General features: G+C 42.5%; 1 protein-coding gene across 3 annotated transcripts in view; it reads left to right on the top strand.

Moving 5' to 3' along the window:
* DOP1B (DOP1 leucine zipper like protein B) overlaps positions 1–20598 on the top strand; it is a 687459-nt gene that overhangs the window by 298533 nt on the left and 368328 nt on the right. For all 3 annotated transcript variants that reach the window (XM_085621292.1, XM_085621294.1, XM_085621293.1), the window contains 2 exons: positions 3060–3179; positions 18421–18529. In XM_085621292.1, the coding sequence (XP_085477418.1) occupies positions 3060–3179; positions 18421–18529 (229 nt within the window). The remainder of the gene's footprint in view (positions 1–3059; positions 3180–18420; positions 18530–20598) is intronic.

Here is a 20598-nt window from a genome sequence, read left to right as displayed (position 1 = left end):
CTATGTTCTCATCTTGATGCTCCCATAGTTACCAAAGTGAAAGCAATAGTCCATGCATGGCTGGGTTTCACTAAATACAGTATAAACACATCCCCAGAATATCTATGCTGAGGGGGTATTTTGTCAGCAACCTCCATGTCTGCCTCTGTTTGGAAGATGGCTGTAAGTGACTGTGCATCAGTGTTAGCGATCTGGGAGTGAGAAGAGAAAGTTATTGGTGGTAGAGAGGTTGGCATCCTTTAGGAATAGTGCTGAGGATGTCTAGGGCAAGGCGGTGAGAAATCCACGCTGCAGTGGGCCAGGGACTTATGGCCTCTTCAGAGTGAACCTGGATATGACTTTTCTAAAGTTTATTTTATTGGTATACATTAAAAATAATAACCTAACATGGAGGTTTTAATATTTATTTTTAAATACTCTCTTACGTACATTTAGACACTTCCTCTTATGTGCATGCATTTGAAATGTTCCAATTACAGGTTTGCAATTCATGCATATGCTAACATGCATTCAACTCTTTTGTTCTTACTAAATGGGCCTAAACATTGAACCTAACAGGCCAGTGAAGACTAGTCACTAATCACCTCAGGAAAAAAGAATCGTTCAAGACTTCAGTTGTTCAGACCTTCAGTTTTCGTGCATGGTTGAACCTGAAAGTAATGACAGGAAAGAAGAAAAGGCAAAACACCAATGGCAAAGGGGTGACTTCAAGCTTTAATATGGTTTTGAACTAAAGTGAATCAAGCAAGCATCTAACAAAATAAAAATCTGAAAAGTTGCTGGGCAGTCGGTCAAGAGGTTGTAGCTTCCTGAAATGGCCCTGGTATGTTTAGTGACCCAAAATAAGCAAGGTTCAAAATGGTAAGTTCCTTAATGTGTTATGACAGTCCTGGATGTTGCTGAAGGCCCCTATGTTATTTGGGTACATGCTCAAACATTTATTAAAGTGCAGCTCCTAAACCAAAGTGGTAAATGGGCGCTATGTGAATCAGTAAAAATGAAGCAAGTCAGAAGTGTGGGGCCTTGAATAGAGTTTGGCAGATGGGATAGTCTGTGGAAGCATGATGAATATCCTGTCTGCCAGTTATGCAGCCTTCGTGCTTCAACAATTCTGCCAACGGGCATATCGCTGCCTGCGCTGCACTGCATAAATAAACAATACAACAGATGCAATAGCAAAATGCCTGTCAGCAAGGTGGAAAGAAGGTGTGGGACATGGAGGGGAAAACTCCTCCACACCAACCCCTGCATACATTTTTTTTAAAACTGCACAGGGTAATCACAGTGGGGTAAATATTCATGCATAAAGTGCATCAGTATTTGCTCAGCGGTGAAATACCCACAAATTTGTCCACCATATTACAAATGCCGGAGGCAAACATGTGCTCATAATAATACTGCAGTTGGGACATACACTATTTTTGTGACCAAGCATCCCATCGAATAAACTCTAAACAAGTCACGTTGTAAAAAATAGTAAGCCTAGGTAAGTAAAGCCACATTGACAAAAAGCAATATAACACTAAAAATAAAAAGAGATTTAAAAAAAATACACCATTTGATTATATTAAAAGATGCCTCGAATGCAGCAACTAACAGAAAGGTTGCCTTTATGTAATAGGGTTCAATAATTTTAGGTAAGCATCGAATGTCAGGAAGCAGAACAGTTTTGGCCTAGTAAGCCTTGAGGTGGTCTGATTTGAAAATGTCACCCGGTGACATTTACTAATGTTAAGTCTCCGATATCTTGGCTTTCAGCGTCTCTAGAAACATCGCAGACCTGGAGATTCTCAGACTAGTATCTGGCATCCTTCAGGGCAAGGTTCTTGAGGTAATGAAGTGTAATTACAAGAAAACAGAGAGAAGCTGTGAAGATCAGTCAAGATGGTGAAACACATAAGAACCAGAGAGTAACCTACCAACAGATTGAAAAGCCAACACAAACCCTGTTGCAGATACTGCGCAGCCGTAAAGAGTTGAGATGAATCTTAATAGTCTTGCAACTTTTCCCAAAAATCCAGAATGTGGCTGGAGGTTGAACGCAAGCTGAGGCCAGTTAATACCACTTTTGTATAATGCTGAGAACAAATTGACCACACTGTCATTTTTTACCTACAGGACCTAAATGTTCAACAAAACCTCAGGTACTTACCCCACTATAGAGGATTTACATTCTATTGGCCAGGTTACTAATTTGGAATCAGTATTGATTCATGACAAAATGTTGTGCAATGCTAGACAAATCATGTATTCCTTTGGGTTCTCAAATCCTAAATGTGTTTAATTGTGTGATGTTAAAAATGTTATGCAAAAATGTATCTATGGCTAAAATTGAATATCCCACTACCCTCCACCCCACACACACATCATATTTTCTTTATAACATCTTGCTCTGTGTGCAGTCCTTTATGTTAGAGACGCACCTGCTGGTATAGTATGAACCTGCTAGTATAGTAATGCCCTCTAGAAAGCAGGCCACTTCATCGTAGAGATAAGTATATACTATATCCAAAAATCTTACCCTGAAATTATTTAATTTATTTGACACCGTGATAGGTTGACCACATATTTTAGGTGTAATGCCTAGTTGGGCGTAAGACTGGAATATTTTACCTTTTTTGGGAGTTCTATTCTGCTATTTGAAAAGGTAGTTGGCAATCACTTAAAACCTACTTCACATTGGGTGTGAACCTTACATGATTTTTTGGTTGTAATCGATGTGAGGTATAAAAGATTGCAATAAGTGCAACTTAGCACAAACATAGTGACAATATAATGGCTGTATATACCAGAGCAGCCATTTGATCGCATACTGAGGCCTGGAATGTAACTTCCCCCTGTTATAGATTAAAAGAAGTCTGTTTCATATCAATTGGCCTTCGTAAATCTACTTTACTTTTGCAAATCATCATAATTCTGGCATTTGTAAAACTGTCAAATTAAATATGGCTTCCCAGCTCAGTAAAAGAAAGATTATGTAACCTTGTTCACTGACGCATCTTAGTCTGCCAGCTGGTGTTTCTACTCACTTTTACGCTTGGTTTTTTCCCTTGCTGCAGCTCAATCAAAGAAAACAAAGCCGCTTCAGAAATCGTGAAAACAGCCAATTTGCTCATCGCGTCCCTGAGCACAGAGTTTTTGTGGGATTACTTGACCAGATGCTTTGAAGACTGTTTCAGGTAAAACTATTATTTATACATCTGTTTATTAGGCTAATTTCTTTTTTTTATTCCCAACAAATGTTTACAACTTATAATCATGCTATCAAACTACATCAGTCGTTTGTTAACCAGCAAACACAGAATGTCACAACCACTTTATCAGTATTTTTTTTTTTTAAATATCTTTTTATTGTTTAGACAGAACGAAAGAACAAATTAAACAGTTCGACTGGTTTGACAGATGTTGAACAGACTAGACAAATCAGATGCAATAAACACAGTGGCGACATTCAACAAATTAATACACATTACAGAATTAACGATCGTGGAACCCTAAGCTGGGTCAAGGGGACAACGACTCTTCCTCAGGGGTGCGTACAGGTGCCACACAGATCCCTCCTCTATAAGCATTCCACCCAGACCACACCGCTGACCACTTTTTGGGGCACCCACGTGCTACGTATACAGTATTTTCTCTAAACATGCACCAGTCAAGACTCCTTTCCCAAGTGGCCAGGGTGGGTGGTGCCTCCGCTCCCCATAGAATGCTATCAAACAAACGCTATCCTGGGCCTCCCTTCCCATAGCAGCTCTCTCTGCAACCCCTCTATTTCCCTGAAGTAGCGTGCCGGGACTGGATCTGGGTAATTTTGCTGGGCATAAAAAAGCCTCAGCAACAACATCATTTTAAATAGTGCCACTCTCCCCAAAAGCGAAAGCAGCAAGGCTTTCCAATAGGTTACATCTCTCCTCAGGCACTGCAGGGGTGGGACAAGGTTGCGTTCGTACCGGAGTTTAAGATCTGTGGTAACAAAGACCCCTAGATAACGGAAGCCGCTTCTCACTGTCTGCATTGGGCAGTTCTTAGGCAAGGGGGGAGCAGAGCCTCCCAGTACATATATGAGCGACTTGCCCCAGTTAATGGAATATCCTGAGTATTTGCCAAATGTATTAAAAATATCCAGAACACAAATAAGGGATTTTTTGGGTGAGGTTAGATACAGAAGGACGTCATTGGGTTAGGTTAGATACAGAAGGACGTCACCACGGATCATCGGGTCCACTTTACCAGTATTACGACCTGTCATAGAACAATACATATCAAATAGTTTTGTACAAAAATCCAAGGGCCACAAACCCTTGTGTGTTTTTTGCACACCCTCTCCATTTTTAGATTTTCCACTCTGTATTACCACAGTAGTCCGTACCTCGGGACTACAATCAAGGATGGAAGTTCAGCGAATATCCAACATCTAGCAATGTCTCCTCTAGCCACAAAGAAGCCAATACCTGCTAATGTACTCTGACTTTGAGAATCAGCCCAACCCTCCACGACCCCCAAAAGTGACAGTTTAGGGTCCATGGTTCTTGGTGTTTGCAGTATACTGGTGAGGGTGTCGTGTACACCTTTCTAATAGATCTTAATGATGGAGCATGCCCAGATCATGTGGCAGACCGTCACTATTGAGTCACTGCATCGTGTACAATTTAGATTGGGAGATCACCCCATTTTCCACAGTCTTTTGGGGCTATAATATATCCGGTGGAAGTAGTTGAACTGGATGATTCATAGGTTTGAGATGATTACGAGCATCCAGGCTGCCATGTTGGCCTCATGCCACTCATCATCCTTCATCTCACCCACGTCCCCCATCCGTGCAGCCTGCACATCGTGGAGTGGATCTGTGGTATTCAGGAAAACCCTGTAAAGCCTTTATAATCCTTTACGGCCTAGTTTAGCCTCTAGTTCAGCACCTCACCCAGGCCTTCCATGTAAATGTCTAAAGCATGATGGATTTGGAGATATCTAAGGAATTATGATTTGCATAGATGGAATTCTTCTGATAGGTGCTCAAAAGATCAGATGTGATTGAAGTACCATATTTCTCCCACCCTGGTGTTACCAATCACAACCTAGTTCCGGAGCCCCTCAACCTCACCTGGTTCCACTAGATACCAGCCCAAAGAGAGGGCAGAGTGATAAATCTGTTAATCCATTTGATATTAAATAGGGCTGCTCACCAACATAAGAGCAGCAGCTTAAGACCTGCTTAAGTAAAGGGGAAGGCTGTCCGCCATAGAGTCCCCAGTTTTTCAGTGGTAGCTAGCCTTAGCCTCCAGGAGTCCTGCAGATTGCCAAAGAGCTTGTCTCCGACTGACACCATTTGTGCTGCCCAGTAGTAAAGTAGGATGTAGTCTGGGGTGCCAAGGCTAACTTTAGGCATCTGGTGTGGGATCCCCTTGGTAGTGTACCTGCCCAGAAGAATTGTGAAACTACTGAGTGAACATCCTAAAAAAAGGAAGACAGGAGGACGTAGGGATAGTTCTGCAATGCGAAGAGGAAGCAGAACTATCATTTTGTAAAGCACCACATGTCCTTTTTAGTTGAGTGGCAGTGAGTCCCACATCTCCAAGTCGGAACGAGTATGCTTTAAAATTGGGATAATGTTTTTATCCCAGGCTGTTTGGTGGTCCTGCGTTATGTATATGCCCAGTTATAGAAATGGGCCATCCAAAACCTGAAACTAGGCACTTGGGGATAAATGGGGTGATGGGCCTGTTAGCTGTACGTAGATTGTTTTCTCCCAATTAAGGAAGTCTGCCTAGGCAGAGAAGCGTATTGTCACTTATAATGTCACTCTGTCTTCCTGAACATAGGCTCATTGGAAGCCATATGTCTCTCCTAATTCATTACCACAAGGACTCCATCATCAAAGGCGAAGAGGAGGGGAGAGAGGGACAGCCCTGACGTGTGGCACATTCAATAGGGAAAGACAAGGAAAGCACCCTGTTGACCCACGCTTGTGCTCTCAGGGCATCGTATAAAGCCTTCACAGAGTCCTGGAAGCATGGCCCAACATTCATTCTGGGCAGTATTTGAAGTAGAAAGGGCCAGTGCACTGTATTAAGTGCTTTTTTTTAATAACCTAGAAGTAGTAGCGCCACCGGTCATTATGGGTCATTCACCTGGACATATCACCTGTAATCTACACAGGAAATGCATAGTGCTCCTCTCGGGCATGAATCCATTCTAGTCTTCATGGACCAGCTTCTTTGTGGCCTTGGCCGATCTAGTGGCCATGGATTTGGCTAAAAGCTTAATCTCCATGTAAAGGAGAGAAATGGGCCTTTAGGAGGTGCAGGCTTTTGGGGGTTGCCAGGTTTTAGGATAGTAACTATGATGGCACATCGGAGATCTTGCGGTAGAGTGCCGGGGTGGGTGAACCAGCAATGGTAGGGGTTCCTCCCCCAGTAGAGCTTCCAGTAATAATAGGTAAAAATCTCCATAATCTCAACAGACCTGGAGACTGACCAGATTGCTCCCTGGAGTACTGATAGAGGGGATAATGTGAGATCCGTACTCTTTTTGTAACAGTCAATTTAGTAATTTACCCACTTTATTGCCCTGTTCTTGGAGTTGTGTATATTGCAAATGGGTACTGGCAACTTAGGCAGTATCCAAAAGGTTTTGCCTTAGGGACTCTCACAGATCCTCCTGGAGCTGCCATCCCTAGTTCGTCTGACTCTCTCTAGCAGATTGCTCCAAGTGAAGGATCTGTGCCCCTAACTTTTTTATTTCGTATTCCCCGTCTCTCTCTCTCTCCTGTGCTCTGCGACTGGCATGTCATCAGAAAGACCTTGGGGGTGGATAAGAACACCTGTAGTCTCATCCATACAGCTGGGTGCCATGAAGAAGTAGTCGATTCTGGAGCGACAGTTATGTGAATCCAAATGATTATCATACCATTCCTGCAAATTGAGTAGGACTGTGTATGTAGAGCAACAAAACTTTATAATACAGAGACTACCACATAATTAGTAATTGTTGGTCCGTTTGGCTAGCTCACATACCTTTTCTAAATCTCCTAAAGCAACAGAGTTATAGATGGTGTCAGTAACCTAGAACATGACTGATTCCCAATGAAATTGTGGTAAGAGATCTGACCCTTTTTCTCAGATGTGCATAGAAATTGGCTGCTTTATATTTTTAAACTGATAACTGAACAGATATCAATAGCATGTGATATGCTTTATTTCTGGTTTGATCTCCCATTGACGTAACCTTGTACAGCTCAGGGTTGACGTTCTTTTTGTGGTTAAAAAACTACTCAATACGAAAAATAAAATGTCATCAAAATACTCATGCAGGTCTTCAAGACTTATCTTCCCTGTAATCCTCTATATTGCCCAGGACAAATTTCTCAGCAACGCCGTTGAGGGGCAGGTGGTGTCAGCATGTGGTCTCTATAGCTAGGTCTGTGGGTGGACAGGGTACCCAGGAGCCCCCACTTGTCAGAATATATCAGGGGGGTTTGCAATGCTCCAGCAGACACGGGATTAGACCAGGGTTGGTGTAATAAAGCTTGCGCTATTCCCTTTCACTACCAGCTACATAATGGTACTACAGCATCAGTGGGCAGTGATGTCTGCAGGTGATTATTGATTTGCATTGAGTTGACTACACCCTACTGTGTCATAATGTTCAGTAAGGAAAATTACCCCAACTAAGTCCAGACATTTGTTTATTAAAACATTTGTATATAGCACTCTTACTTTTTTAAAATCCAATAATAGTCCTGTAAACCAGACTGATTCCTGACAGAGTGAGTAGAACTGGGGGAACAGGAGATGTGAGTGGGTAATGAGATATGAGTAAGAGTGCAATTCACAGACTTTCTATGCTTACAACAAAATAGTCAAGTCCATGAGACACACTGCCAATGGGAAGGCACTACATTACTTCTACCTTAAATTATATAAGTGTTTTATAACAATCACTGCAAAAACTGCTTGCTTTTTAAATACTGAAAAACTCAGTTTTTGTCAGTTTTAGGGGTTAGGCAGCTGAATAAACACCAATAAGCAATGATTTCAGAAGGTTTGGAAGTTACCACTGAGATCCACTAATATACACACTGAAAACAGGACAGCCTATCCATTTGTTACATAGCCCAGGTAGGACATCTGGGTAATGTTGGTGATGAAACTTGAGAATGTAATTTGTCTATTGAAACCAATAACTGGAGCTGCCTTTGAAACTGTTAAGGTCTACTCTTTGTATCATATGTCTTGAGCAAGTTGTCTGATCACAGCTTTGGTATCACATGCAGCGGTGGCAAAATAATTAACCTTGTGTTTATCCTTATTAATCCACATATGTTGGCAAATAAACATTCTGTGATAGAATGCTGCCATCACTCTTTCAACTCACAATATCCATCTCTCTTGTACACAGTATAAGACATGGTTAGTCTTCCTCCAAGGATGGCTTGGAACGCTTTTTGTAGTCTGCCTAGCTATTGAGCATTTCCTGATCCCATAACTGTGAATAGTTAGGCCTCAGAGGACTCTACTACCTTTTCCCGTTAAGCAATGTACAGGTAAATGAGTGCTACCTTGTTTTTAATCTGTCATATACATGTGATGTGACCAACTAGTAGACCTATGCATATTGATGGTCATGTTTTCAATGGTTAATTTCAAATTGAAGATTTGGTGTGAGAATGTAATCCTTTTAGCCCTGATCATCCCCATTTGTTGACTGATACTGGTGGTTACTGACTGATTGTGCTCTGGGCTCTGCTAACCAGGCCTAGGGCCAGTGCTCAGTTTAAAAGATATATAGTAATTTAGTGTAATTATAATTGGTATCACAACCTTACCTGTAAGCCCCTAGTATGTGGTAAGGCATGTAGGTTTAGAGGCCCAGCAGATTTAATGCACTTAAGTGTGCACTACTGTCATTTTTAAAGTCAGGCCTGCTTTGCAGGCTCCATTTAAAGTACAATTATATGCAAATTCGACTTTGGAATTAAAGGTACTTCCAAAGTTTTAAACTACCTTATGTTTACATATAGGTCACCCCTAAAGTATCCCCTGGGTGCCCCAGGGGTAGGGTGCCTTGTAGTTACAAGCTGGGACATTCTAAAAGATGTTTTATATGCCTTAGTGAGGGAAAAACGGCCAATTTTGTTTGATTGACCGGTAGTCAAGCCGGCAATAATGAACCGCGACCCGGCCTGAAATTCAGGTTTGCCCTGCTTACGTTGCGAAGATATCGTCGTCTATGAGAGTTCCAGGAATCGACCGAGGTAACATGCTGAAGCAAGCCGCCATCGTCGAACCCAAACCTGGCCTACCGATGAGACACGCTCGACGTCAAAAGAAAAAGCTCCAATAAAGTGACTGCGTCAAAAAGTAAAAACTTCACTGGGCCATACCGCTCATTGTTTCTGACCCGTGCTCTATCGTGATCGGCCTGAAACTTTGACTTTGTCCTGGTCTAGCGTAACCAGATGTCCCAAGTTGGGGCTTTTGACTTTGAAGCACTAGAACGTGTTTGTTCTTTAAAAATTCATATCTCCGGTTCCCTACATTGGATCTTTGTTGTTTTGTGTTATTTTAATCATAAAAATATTTCCTATGTTATAAATCGATTTTGGACTGTTATTGTGTGTTGTGTCTTATTTATTTAATGTATTGGTGTTTTTAAATGCTTTACACACCTGTCTCCCAAGTTAAGCCTGCATTTACCAACCTTATATTGTGATTGTGGCTTTATTACCAGTGGTAGTCACCTACCTACACCTACTAATAAACCACCCTCCAACATTTGGGCTACATCATCTGATGGGGAATGGCAACTCTGTTATTTGCACAAGCCGGTCCATATAGTCCACGTATGTGAAACCCATGAATCTGGAATTAAGACAGATTTTTTTGACTTGAACAAATCCTTCATGCTACTGGGCTGTGCATGCTCTATGTTATATTAATTAACCAATATGGGTAATTAATGAGTGGGTGGAGGGTACAGGCAACATGGCAGACTGGACTGTCTAACACAGTTCTCCCTCGCACCCTATTATATCCGGCAGCATTCTTTATGAACCAGCTACAGAAAGTACACATGAATCATTGTAGAGCATGGTTAAGAATTGGTGATGAAGGAATATGCTAGTGAGAGAAGGATATCCTGAATCCTGATGGCAAAACAGCTACTAAAACAGCTAGTTGGAGTGAGGGCTATAATGCTGTTGGCAACAGCATGATATATTTTATTTTTTTTTATTTTTTTTGGAAGACCTTTATTTTGCACAGCTGTGTCATCTTACAGTATACATTCGCCACCCATGTTGGCTAATCAAGGAGACATTAAGCAGATGCTTCCAGACATTATGACACAGCCATTCAGCCGGTAACCCGGGGGTCCGGCGGCGTTGTACATGGTGGTATTGTTACAGTCATTAGGTAAGTACCTTGATAAATTACAGGTCTATGTTTTGTTTTTTTTCCTTATTCTTAGTGTCGGTAACAGAGATGACGCAGTATTCCAGCCTGCATTGCGGCTATTGCGGTCGTCACCCAGGCCCTGATTGAGAATTGCCCTAATTGTCGTGGTTAATCTTAAACGTGGGGGTCCCCGGGCAGCACAGTGTCAGCGTCGTGTTCGCAATGCTGGCCGGAGCATGGCAGTAGTGTTTCGGTATAGCTCACTGAGGCATGAAAGTTAACGCTTAAGTTTGGCGAGTCTAGCCTACAGCTTCGTAGTTAGGGTCCATGCGCGGGGTGTATGGCGCGCATCTGTCCCCCTAGCGCTGCGCCCCTGAGGCCGCCGGTTATCGGGGTTATGTCCAGTATTCAACTCAATGTGCCCTTGTCAAGATCTCACTGAGAGCTCTGGACGTACCCATCCTTGGTGGGGTGTGTATGTCATCGCATCTCTGCTGCCAGAGAGCGGTGTGTGCTTAATAGGGTATCGCTCCGGGGATACCGGACGACGCGTCCATCCTCTGTTATCCGCGATAAGATAGGAATCTGGTCAGGGAACATGGCCAGTAAACAAACTGTTCCCTACGCTTGTGTGGCGATAGGGAGAGTAGGGGTTAGGGTTGTAAATTCAAGTGGGGTCAAGGGGAGGGGAGGGGGGAGATCATAGTGTGCTGTAGCGGGGGGGGGTTGGCAGCTGTCCAGTGGGGTACAGCGGGGCTGTGCACTGTGTGCAGGAAGCAGCGGACGGGAGAGGGGGGGGGGAGGAGCCCCCAGGCAGGTCGTAAACCCAAAGCAGTTGGCAACAGCATGATAAGAGTGGATGGCCAGAAGCTGCAGTGAAAATGCCATTACCCCACTGATCAGCGGGGAACCTCAATTCCCAGAGAAAGCACTCTGATGGCCTCAGGGTAATGATCCTGGTGGGTACCGGTGGTGAATAGAGGGGACGAATTGGCCTTGAATCCTCTGTGGTCCTGAAGTTAAGGGATCCAAAGGTGCTGTATTGTTGGTGGGGGGGAAGTGCAGCAAGCCATGAAGAAAGCTATAGTGTGCAGTGGTGTGGACAAACATGGACGCCTGCCGTGGTGAGAATATAGACCATATGAACGGCTGGTGTCTATTAGAGGTGGAGGGGACACACATGCAGTGGAGTGCTGATGGAAAAAATGCTTTTATACACCACCAGAGAAGTGTAGTCGAGGGGTTGCAGGAGCCAAAAAAAACAAAACTGAAACTTTCCAAAACGTTATATGTGAAACAGAGACTAGTGTTATATGTGGATTACAGGAGAAGTGAAACAGCCTTGACTGCAGATCGTGCAGGCATCCAATAATTTGGGCACATGGTGGGGCTGACCTGCAGGGCCTTGACAGGGGTAAGACAAAAGGATACCTGTGTGGTCGGAGTGCCTGTGGCACCTAAAATAATGGAGAAGAATGAAGTAGCTAAAACAGCAGCGCAGACACAAATGAACCAAGTCACTGCAGCCGCAGAAAAAAATTCAGTAGCAGAAAAGTTTGATAGTGGAGCACAGAGGACGCCTTCAGAGGTGTTCAGATCTGAGATTCTTGCCACCAGATCTAGACAAGAACTGAAGAGTAAAATCAACACCATCTCATTTGAGATGAATTTGTGTAAGTTGAGTGACAGATCTCTCTAAACTAAGAAAACAATGGAAGAATTGACATTTTTTCTGGTGGAAGTGAAGGCAATAATTAGATCGCTGTCAAAGCTTGCCCACCTCAGAGACCCACAGGGTGGAGGATGCAGAGGACACGTAATTGAAGAACAACCTCAGAGTTGTAGGCTACCATGAGCAGATTGAAGGTGCCCCAATAGAGAAGCCTCTAGAACTGTGGATCGAAGAGGTCTTAAAGTCAAGAAATCTGAATACCTGTTTCCTTGTTGAGTGTTCTCAGGGGACTGGCTCCTCTCGGGCCATTATGACAAGAGTACTTATTTATGGAAACTGTGATGTCATCTTGCAACATCTCCAGAACGAAGGAGAACAAATCATGAAGTGGGAAATATCTGAATGTACCACTATTGCACACAAAAGTTGCAGAGGCTCATACAATCCTTTGAACCAACAAAACATAAACTGAAATCTATAAACATCTAATATACACTGATGTTCCTGATGAAGCTGTGTGTCATTTACAATGTCAGATCACACTTCTTTACTACCCTGGAAGAAGTGTAGGAAGGCCTCGAGCTAAATGACAGATTGAGAAAAAATTCCATAAACGGCAGGACAAGGAGGATGAAGAGAGGATCTCAACATGCAGATCACAAGGAGGAGTTATAGGATTGGCTGCCTCCCAAAGCTCAGAAAGGCTTATTGATAAATACGCTATGGAACACTGGATTGATAAAACACTATTAATCGATGGTGAGAGATGTGCTGGAAGGATAACCGTAGATGGAATCAGAAGTAGATGCATAAATGAGAGTAGAAGCCATAAAAACGGCACATAAATAATTTTAATAGAACGTGTGAGTAGCATGTTAAGATCTTTATTTTAATAATTGGAGAATGTAAACTCGGACTAGGAGAAGAGAGTGGGGGACGAGAGAATAGATGACACATCAGGCTACTACGTTGAAAGGACCAACAGAACGACCACATGGCACAGTGCTATTCAATGTGAGGGCGAGAAGGCTTAGGATAGGGTTGGTGCAGGGGGGGTTTACTCTGAGCAATGAGCCTTCTGATACAGCGTGGACCCCATTGATCAGTGTCTCTTGCTTTTCCTTTTAGGCACTAGAGTGCCAGGTAGTTGCCTGGCACCCGACTGCAACTGCCATCTTGAAAAGGTGGATTTTGAATGTTTTATGATTTTACTTTCCCACAGTTCTTTTAACTTGTTTTTATTTCACAGTGGCTACGACCAACAAGGGAGCTTGTGAGGCGTAGCCAGAGTAGCTGGACCCCAGTTTGAAATTTCCTTTGCCCTCACTGTTTGTTTAGCCCTCACGCTTAATAGCGCCTATGGCCACGCCCCATAACCCACCCTCAGATGCCAGGCTACAAAGCTGGCCCACAAGCGTGTCCGTGCTGCTGGCGGGCCAAAGGCAAGCTAGTCTGCGCCCGCCCGCGCTCTTGCCAGCTACCCGGCCGGTTTGAATCTAGATCTACCACGAGGTAAGAGCTAAACTGATCCATGCTTTGACCCACAGGCTGCCCTGAGTCTGTCTCGCTGCTCCCAGTGGGAACTTACTTATCTCAACCTCCCAGCTAATACCATTAGGACTCATACCCCGCACCCTCCAAATGCACAGCTCACCAAGCTGTAGAGCCTCAGGTGTGCTCATCAATGCATGATCTCTGACTAAACAAAACGCAGTAGCATTTCGTGAATTTATAGAGACTTACCGATTAGACTTGGCCTTCGTTACTGAAACGTGGCCCAACGCCTCTTTGGACCCAGATTTAGTTCTGGCCCTACCAATAGGATTTAAAATCCATAGAACTGATAGAGTATGGAAGAAAGGCAGCGCAGAGCAATAATTCTTAGAACCAGTTTGAAATCCCATTTTGAAGTCCTTCCTGAAGTGACAGATTGTGAGGCGCTGGCTTTTAAGATTGAATTGAATAGCCATTACTCCTTTAATGGAATACTACTTTATCGCCCCCGGGGACCAAAGCCTCTTTTATTGATAACATTGGCCACATTCTGGAACACAAAGCCGATTCCCCCAATTTCTCAATCCTAGGGGACCTCAATTTTCATCTGGCGAACACTAGGGACTCGGATACCGAAATTCTCCTAGATCAGAAGACCAGTGCGGGACTAATCCAGATAGTAAAGGGCCCCACACACAAAGCAGGTCACTGTCTGGATGGAATTCTTTTCTGATAATCCCAACTTAAAATGGACTAGTTATTTTCTTTTAACTTTGTCCGACCACAATGCAATTATGTTTGAAATTACTGGACTTCCCAAATCCTCCTTCAAGCACCCCAAGAAAACGACTTCCAGCTGTCCTTGGAATAAGATAACGGCTGATCAACTCAATGCTTTACTCAATCATTCTCTGCCCGAGACCCCTATAAATCTTGACCTAGCGGTCACCAAATACTGCTCTTGGCCAGAGTTAGCAACAGCTCAATTAGCCCCTCCGAATAATCGTCTCTGATATTGGACTCTCCCACCTGAACCCATGTTCAAGGACGTTTTGAAATCCCAGAAACAAGCGTGTCAGAAAATCGAAAGAAAATGGAGGTTAGACTACAACATGCATGATAAAATTAAATATAAAGCCCAATTCACACTTACAAGAGCCTAATCATGAAAGAAAAAGCCTCCTATTAGACAGAAAGAATCAAAACTGCTTATGATTGCTCTAACGTATTATTCGCCACTGTGAAAAAACATTCTAAATTTGCAGAACCAGTCAGCAATTTTGCAACTCCCTGGCCACCTCCTTTCATGACAAGGTAAAGTCTGTATACGACACCTTCTTGCTTTCGGATAAGTGTTCTGTCCAGACACCAGTTTAACAGTAAAAAGTTAAATATTGTCTGCCCCCACACTTAAACTCTGTGGTGCCCACCACAAATACCCTTTCGGCCTCACTACACTGACCAAAGATCAGACCCTCAATATACTAACCATGGGACCCATGTCCACCGAGAATTATACCTGTCTCCTAAGATTATAGCCACCTACCTCACGCCGCTTTTTAACAAGAGGTTTACTCTTGGACTCTTTCCTAATGAGTGGAAGAAGGCCTAAATACGCTCACTCTTGAAAAGCTGAGTTTGGATATTAGTGATCCTGTTAGTTACAGACCAATCTTGTGACTCCCTCTCCCTTCCAAGGTAGTAGAGAAAGCCATAAATATGAAACTGACTGCGTTTATTATGAACAACTATCCTTGATCCATCTCAATTTGGCTTTCGGGCTCATCAAAGTACAAAGCTAGCCTTGATCACCGTCACTGAGGAGCTCAGACAAACCCTGGACAATGGAGGCAGCGCGGCCTTGATCTTATTAGATCTATCTGCTGCCTTTGATACGGTCAACCATGAACCTCTGGTTGATCGCTTAGCCTCGCCCGTGATCCAGAAAAAAGCATTATCCTTACTAGCTTCCTTTCTTACGAAGCAAATTCAATCTGTTGCCTTAGGCGATTATGTTTCACCCCTTTTCTCATTTCCCTGCGGAGTCACCCAGGGATCATCGTTGAGCTCTACTCTGTCCAACCTTTATGTCACCCCACTGGCTGAACTAATAAAAAGTTATAGATTTGCTTTAGTGTCATATGCCGATGACAAGCAAATAATCGTTTCAGTAACCAGCTCACCAAACTCAACAATGGTCCGCTTTCATGACTGCATATGTCACATCGGCAATTGAACACAAGATAATTGCTTAAGCTTAACTCATCGAAACCTGAAGTGCTACTTTTCGGCAATAATCCTTCATTTTGGACAGCCATCTGGTAGCCCCCTCCCAATTCCAATGAATAAAGCAAAACATCTAGGAGTGTTATTCAGCACCAAACTCTTGTTCTAAAGACAGATCAATCATATTACCTCCTCATGCTTTTTCATTCTTAGCGTTTTGAGGAAGATACTCACCTTCATCTGCTCCGACTTGCAAAAAACAGTAGTCACTGTACTCATATCCTCCAGACTTGACTACTACAACACTGTTCTCCAGCACACAAAAGTGCTGCGTCAACAAGCTCCAGATATCACAAAATACTGCAGCTCGACTACTCCTGGGTTTTGCAAAATACAAATCAGTTTCTCAAGCCCTAGTGCAACTGCATTGGTTGCCAATTGCAATACGCTTTCAATTTAAGGCCTTATGCATAGCATTCAAGTCCCTGCATGGCATTGGCCTAGAGCAGTTATTACAATACCTTAAGCCTTACATTCCTGCAAGATCTCTTAGATCAGTGGTAACCTGATCGTTCCTAGATCTAAAAAAGGGAGATGGGGTCGCAGGAGTTTCGCTGCCACGACGGCCAGGCTCTGGAACTCCATGCCATAACATTGAAGAAGGAATCCAATCTGTTAAGATTAAGAAAGGGCCTGAAACCTGGCTACTCAAACATTGATCTTCAATTGTATCTATGCAGTCTTTTTTTCAGAAGGTACCCCCTAGACACCTCAGGGTATATGTCGGGCTTTATAAATCCTCATTTCATATCATTTCATGAGCAACCGCACACCTAACAAACTCCAACAGGGAATCCGAAAGGACTTACCTCTACAGATTGACACATGCTATCACTCTTTCTGGGTATCGTAGTTCTTCTTTGAGTGGTTGTACCATTGTTCAGCTAAGTTCCCACTGTTAAGGGAGACAGGGACAGAGAGCTAGGCGGGGGCGAGGACAAATGGGCTTGACATACAGGTTTCAAAGTTAGAGATACTGCCTGTGAGAAGGTTGAGGGAAGCTCATTTGGTACCCACATGTTAGAGACATAATACAGGAAACTGGACAGAATGGCCATTCATACTGGAGCACACTGGTGGAAAATGATGTGATGGTAGAGAGTAGAATAGAGGGTGTTGTTTTGGATAAAGGAGGCTAAAACACTGCTAGACTTCTAGTTGTAAAGGGGGTGAACAAATGGGGCACATATTTCCTCACTCTGGACATTAGGGGGCTTAGCAGCTATGCCGAAGGACACAGGTTGCATGCTTACATTAAAATACACGGGGTCAGAATAGCATTCATTCAAGGTAAACATTTTGTTGAGATAGAAGAGTGGACATTCTAAAAAAAATGGTGAAGCCAAATGTATTTGGCTGTGTATTCAGCATATCCAAAAGGGAGAGGTTCCAAGTGTTGTCGTTCATGCTCCGAAGAGTTAAATTAGATGAGAGGAGGCTCTACATTGTGGTTTATGGCCTGCTCAAGAGTTGGGGAAAAGTATGCTGAATATATATGCATCTAACATAGACAATAAAGATCTATTCCAGGCTGTGCCAAATTATGCCGTGCTATACATCAGTGTCTCTATGATATGGGCAAGGAACATGAACAATGTCCTTGAGGCACTATTGATAGAAGTCTCCTTAAGTGACATCGAAACCAGACACAATTGGAGGTCATGCCACTCCATGTAGCTGGACACATTTAATAGACTAGATCACTTTCTAGTCACTAGAAAATATCAATATAATTATACAGATGTACAGTATCTGGCTAGGTTTTTATCTGCCCATAGTCCATAGATGTATCCCTACTGTTGACCTAGGTGTTTGCATGCTAGGTCTAAAAGCGCCAACCTAGTGACTGAGTACAGAAGCCCTGAAAGCCAATGTCTTTGCAGGCACAGTCGAAGATACAACCAAGCATTTCTTCAAAGAGAATTGGGGTGCGGCCACCTCAAAACCTTTCTAGAGCTTTTTGGGAAAGAGCACTTTGTGCTCTACACACAGTGTTTGTCGCGATTAGTATATGCCAAAATATGACCTTTCTAATTTTTACACAAAACTAGAGCCAAGGCCAGTACAAATTGCTGATCTAAACTATGTTAAATGAGGCATACTTTAACTTAGAAAACTCATTTATGTTCTGGAAATAGCATAGTGAGGGGTCTTCCAGCCACGACATATATGTGAGTGAACTCTGTCTGCAGTGCATCGCTTACAGTTTTTATAAATTGTGAACTGGGTATATACATAAACAAAACGTGTGTTGAAGCTGTTGGCACTTTTTCTGCATTGACTCTTTGAGTCATTCCTATGTTGTTCTGGTCAATATTTTGAAAAAGCTATTTTTTTCTGTCTTGGTTTGTTAGTTTTTTTTTTTTTTTACTTTCCTGTTAACCTCAACTCTTGGGTGAGAGAGGTCTGTTTAACTTAGGAACCGATCTTAACTTAGGGATTAATTCTAGTGTTATTAATATACAAACATTGCACACTTTGTAAATGTGAATTAATTAAATGCCACATTTTCTGTTTGTTTTGAGAAAATATAGTAAACATTATGTGTAAAATGTGTTTTCTTTGAAATTTCAGACAAAAATTCACAGACACCAGACCGCCATCTGTAAATCATGTTGGTGTGCCACCAACAATTTCTGAACTGTGCACGCTCATAGTCTTCCTTCTGGATGTCATTCCCTTGGTAAAGCAATTGTTCTTTCCTGGGCAAATGTTATTGCTTATGAGCATATTTTCTACATGTAGTTGATGTGTGTGTATGAAGAATACTTTATTGATGTGGAATACCTTATGAAAAATATAATTGTCAATGACATTTATGGGTTGACTCGCCGAATCCATTTACCCAAACGTTGTTTTATTATGTCCTAGCTATGTTATTTCATTAAAAAATGTCCAACACCTCTCAGATCTATATCCATACTAATGAACATATCTTTTAGCTGTGCCTAGAATGGATGCCAAACATTCCACCCATACCCCTGGGCTGGATTGATAATTTTTCATGTCTTTCAGATGAGTACACCTTCACCCCAACTAATTCCTCACTTCACCATCTTACTTCCTACAACTGGAAACCTATCCCATTTTGCCAACTACAATCAACCAGCTCTAGCCACTTGTCCCAAACCATGCCTGGTGATTCTAAGCCGAAGGGTTTTTTTTTTGCATCTTTTATATAGCGCAAACTCGACCCAAAGGTATTGGAGCGCTGTACAAGAGCACCGTATTTACATTACATATTCAGGCACGGGGAGATTAAGTGATTTGCCCAGAATCACAGGATGTGGACGCGACCTCGAGGCTCAAACCCTGGTTTCCTGCACCAAAGTCGGCAGTTTAAGCCGACGGACCACATCCTCTCCTGCCATGAAGTTGTACTTCATGGCATTAATGCTGTAGCCTCTGAAGTCTTAGATGACATGGCCCCTCTGCAGCCTTTATGCTAGGCTGGCAGACAAGCGTTGTCCCTGGTAGAACATAGAACTGGGTGGCATCAAAAACCTTACCTTCAGAGCGAAGCTTATATGTAGACCTTATGACTGTAAATCTGGGAGAATACTGCAGATATCTTGATGGGTATATACCCAATCGTAAAGTAAGTAAAAAAGCATTCTTTCTTTTTTAGTAAAATGGCTATAGCCAAAGTCAATGCATTATTTTCCTAATGAACGTTTCAAAGATCAAATAGGTAATTGTTACCAGGTAACAATATCCTGTACTTATTAGCACTTTAGACATTTTCAGATAATTTAGAAATAGACAACACCAGTGATAAAATGATCCCTTTTAGTTGGCCAAAGACAATGGACTTGCTCTCTTATTTTCATTCATAGAGTAAAAAATCTTTGCATCATTTTAAAGTTCTACCTTTTAGTTGAACCCCAAATCTATGAAGTTGTGAAACTAACCAATTTTCAGCTTCCTGTGCTCACAAAGGTACTACTTTTGCTCCTGCCAGCCTGCCATTGAAAACTGCCTAGTTCAACAGTGATGGCTCATTGCCTACTGCATCATTTTTACCCCAGACATGCAGTTAGCACTAGATTTCAGAGAGTCCAGAATTACACAGCCAGGTTTTGTCTCACCTTGAAAATCTGCCACTCAGGTGCTGAAACCCTTTCATTGGCTCAGAGTAGAACCAAAGGATAAATTAAAAATCCAATGTGCAAAGATACTTACTGGAACAAAAACGCATGGTAGGTTTAGAGATTGGCTGTTAAATGCACCCTAGTCAGTGTCCAGAAGTCATTAAAATTGCGATTCTCATATTACCATGACTAGAGAATCTGGATTTCATTAAAGACACGGAGGCTGACATTATGAATTATTCTTTTAATGCAGTCCAAGCAGCCGCTTACATCACAATATTAAAAGGTTCCAGAATAGAACAATAGCAACACATGAAAGGCATGAGCCATCAACAATCTGCCTCTTTTAAATGTGGAGGAAAATAAGTTCATGAAACTTGAAACATCAAAACTATATTCTGATGAGCAGGGTGAAGGAGAAGGAAGAACGAAGGTAAAAGCAAAGGCCAGACGACACACAGTTAAGGAGCGGTACCTGAAAAGAGAAAGAAGTAAATATCTCTTGAATGTAAAACATAGTGTCAAGCTAAAAGGAACAAGAGATGAAACAAGTACTGTTAATAAAAAGTACAGTAATAAACTGTAACGAAAACAGCATTAAATCATTGTAAGACCACCAAGGGGTGGGATGGGAGGGATAATGTCAGCCTCCGTGTCTTTA

This window comes from Triturus cristatus, chromosome 8 (genome assembly GCF_964204655.1).
Source record: "Triturus cristatus chromosome 8, aTriCri1.1, whole genome shotgun sequence".
NCBI lineage: Eukaryota > Metazoa > Chordata > Amphibia > Caudata > Salamandridae > Triturus > Triturus cristatus.
Note: the sequence above shows the minus strand (reverse complement) of the source record. Positions and strands in the feature narration are given on the sequence as shown.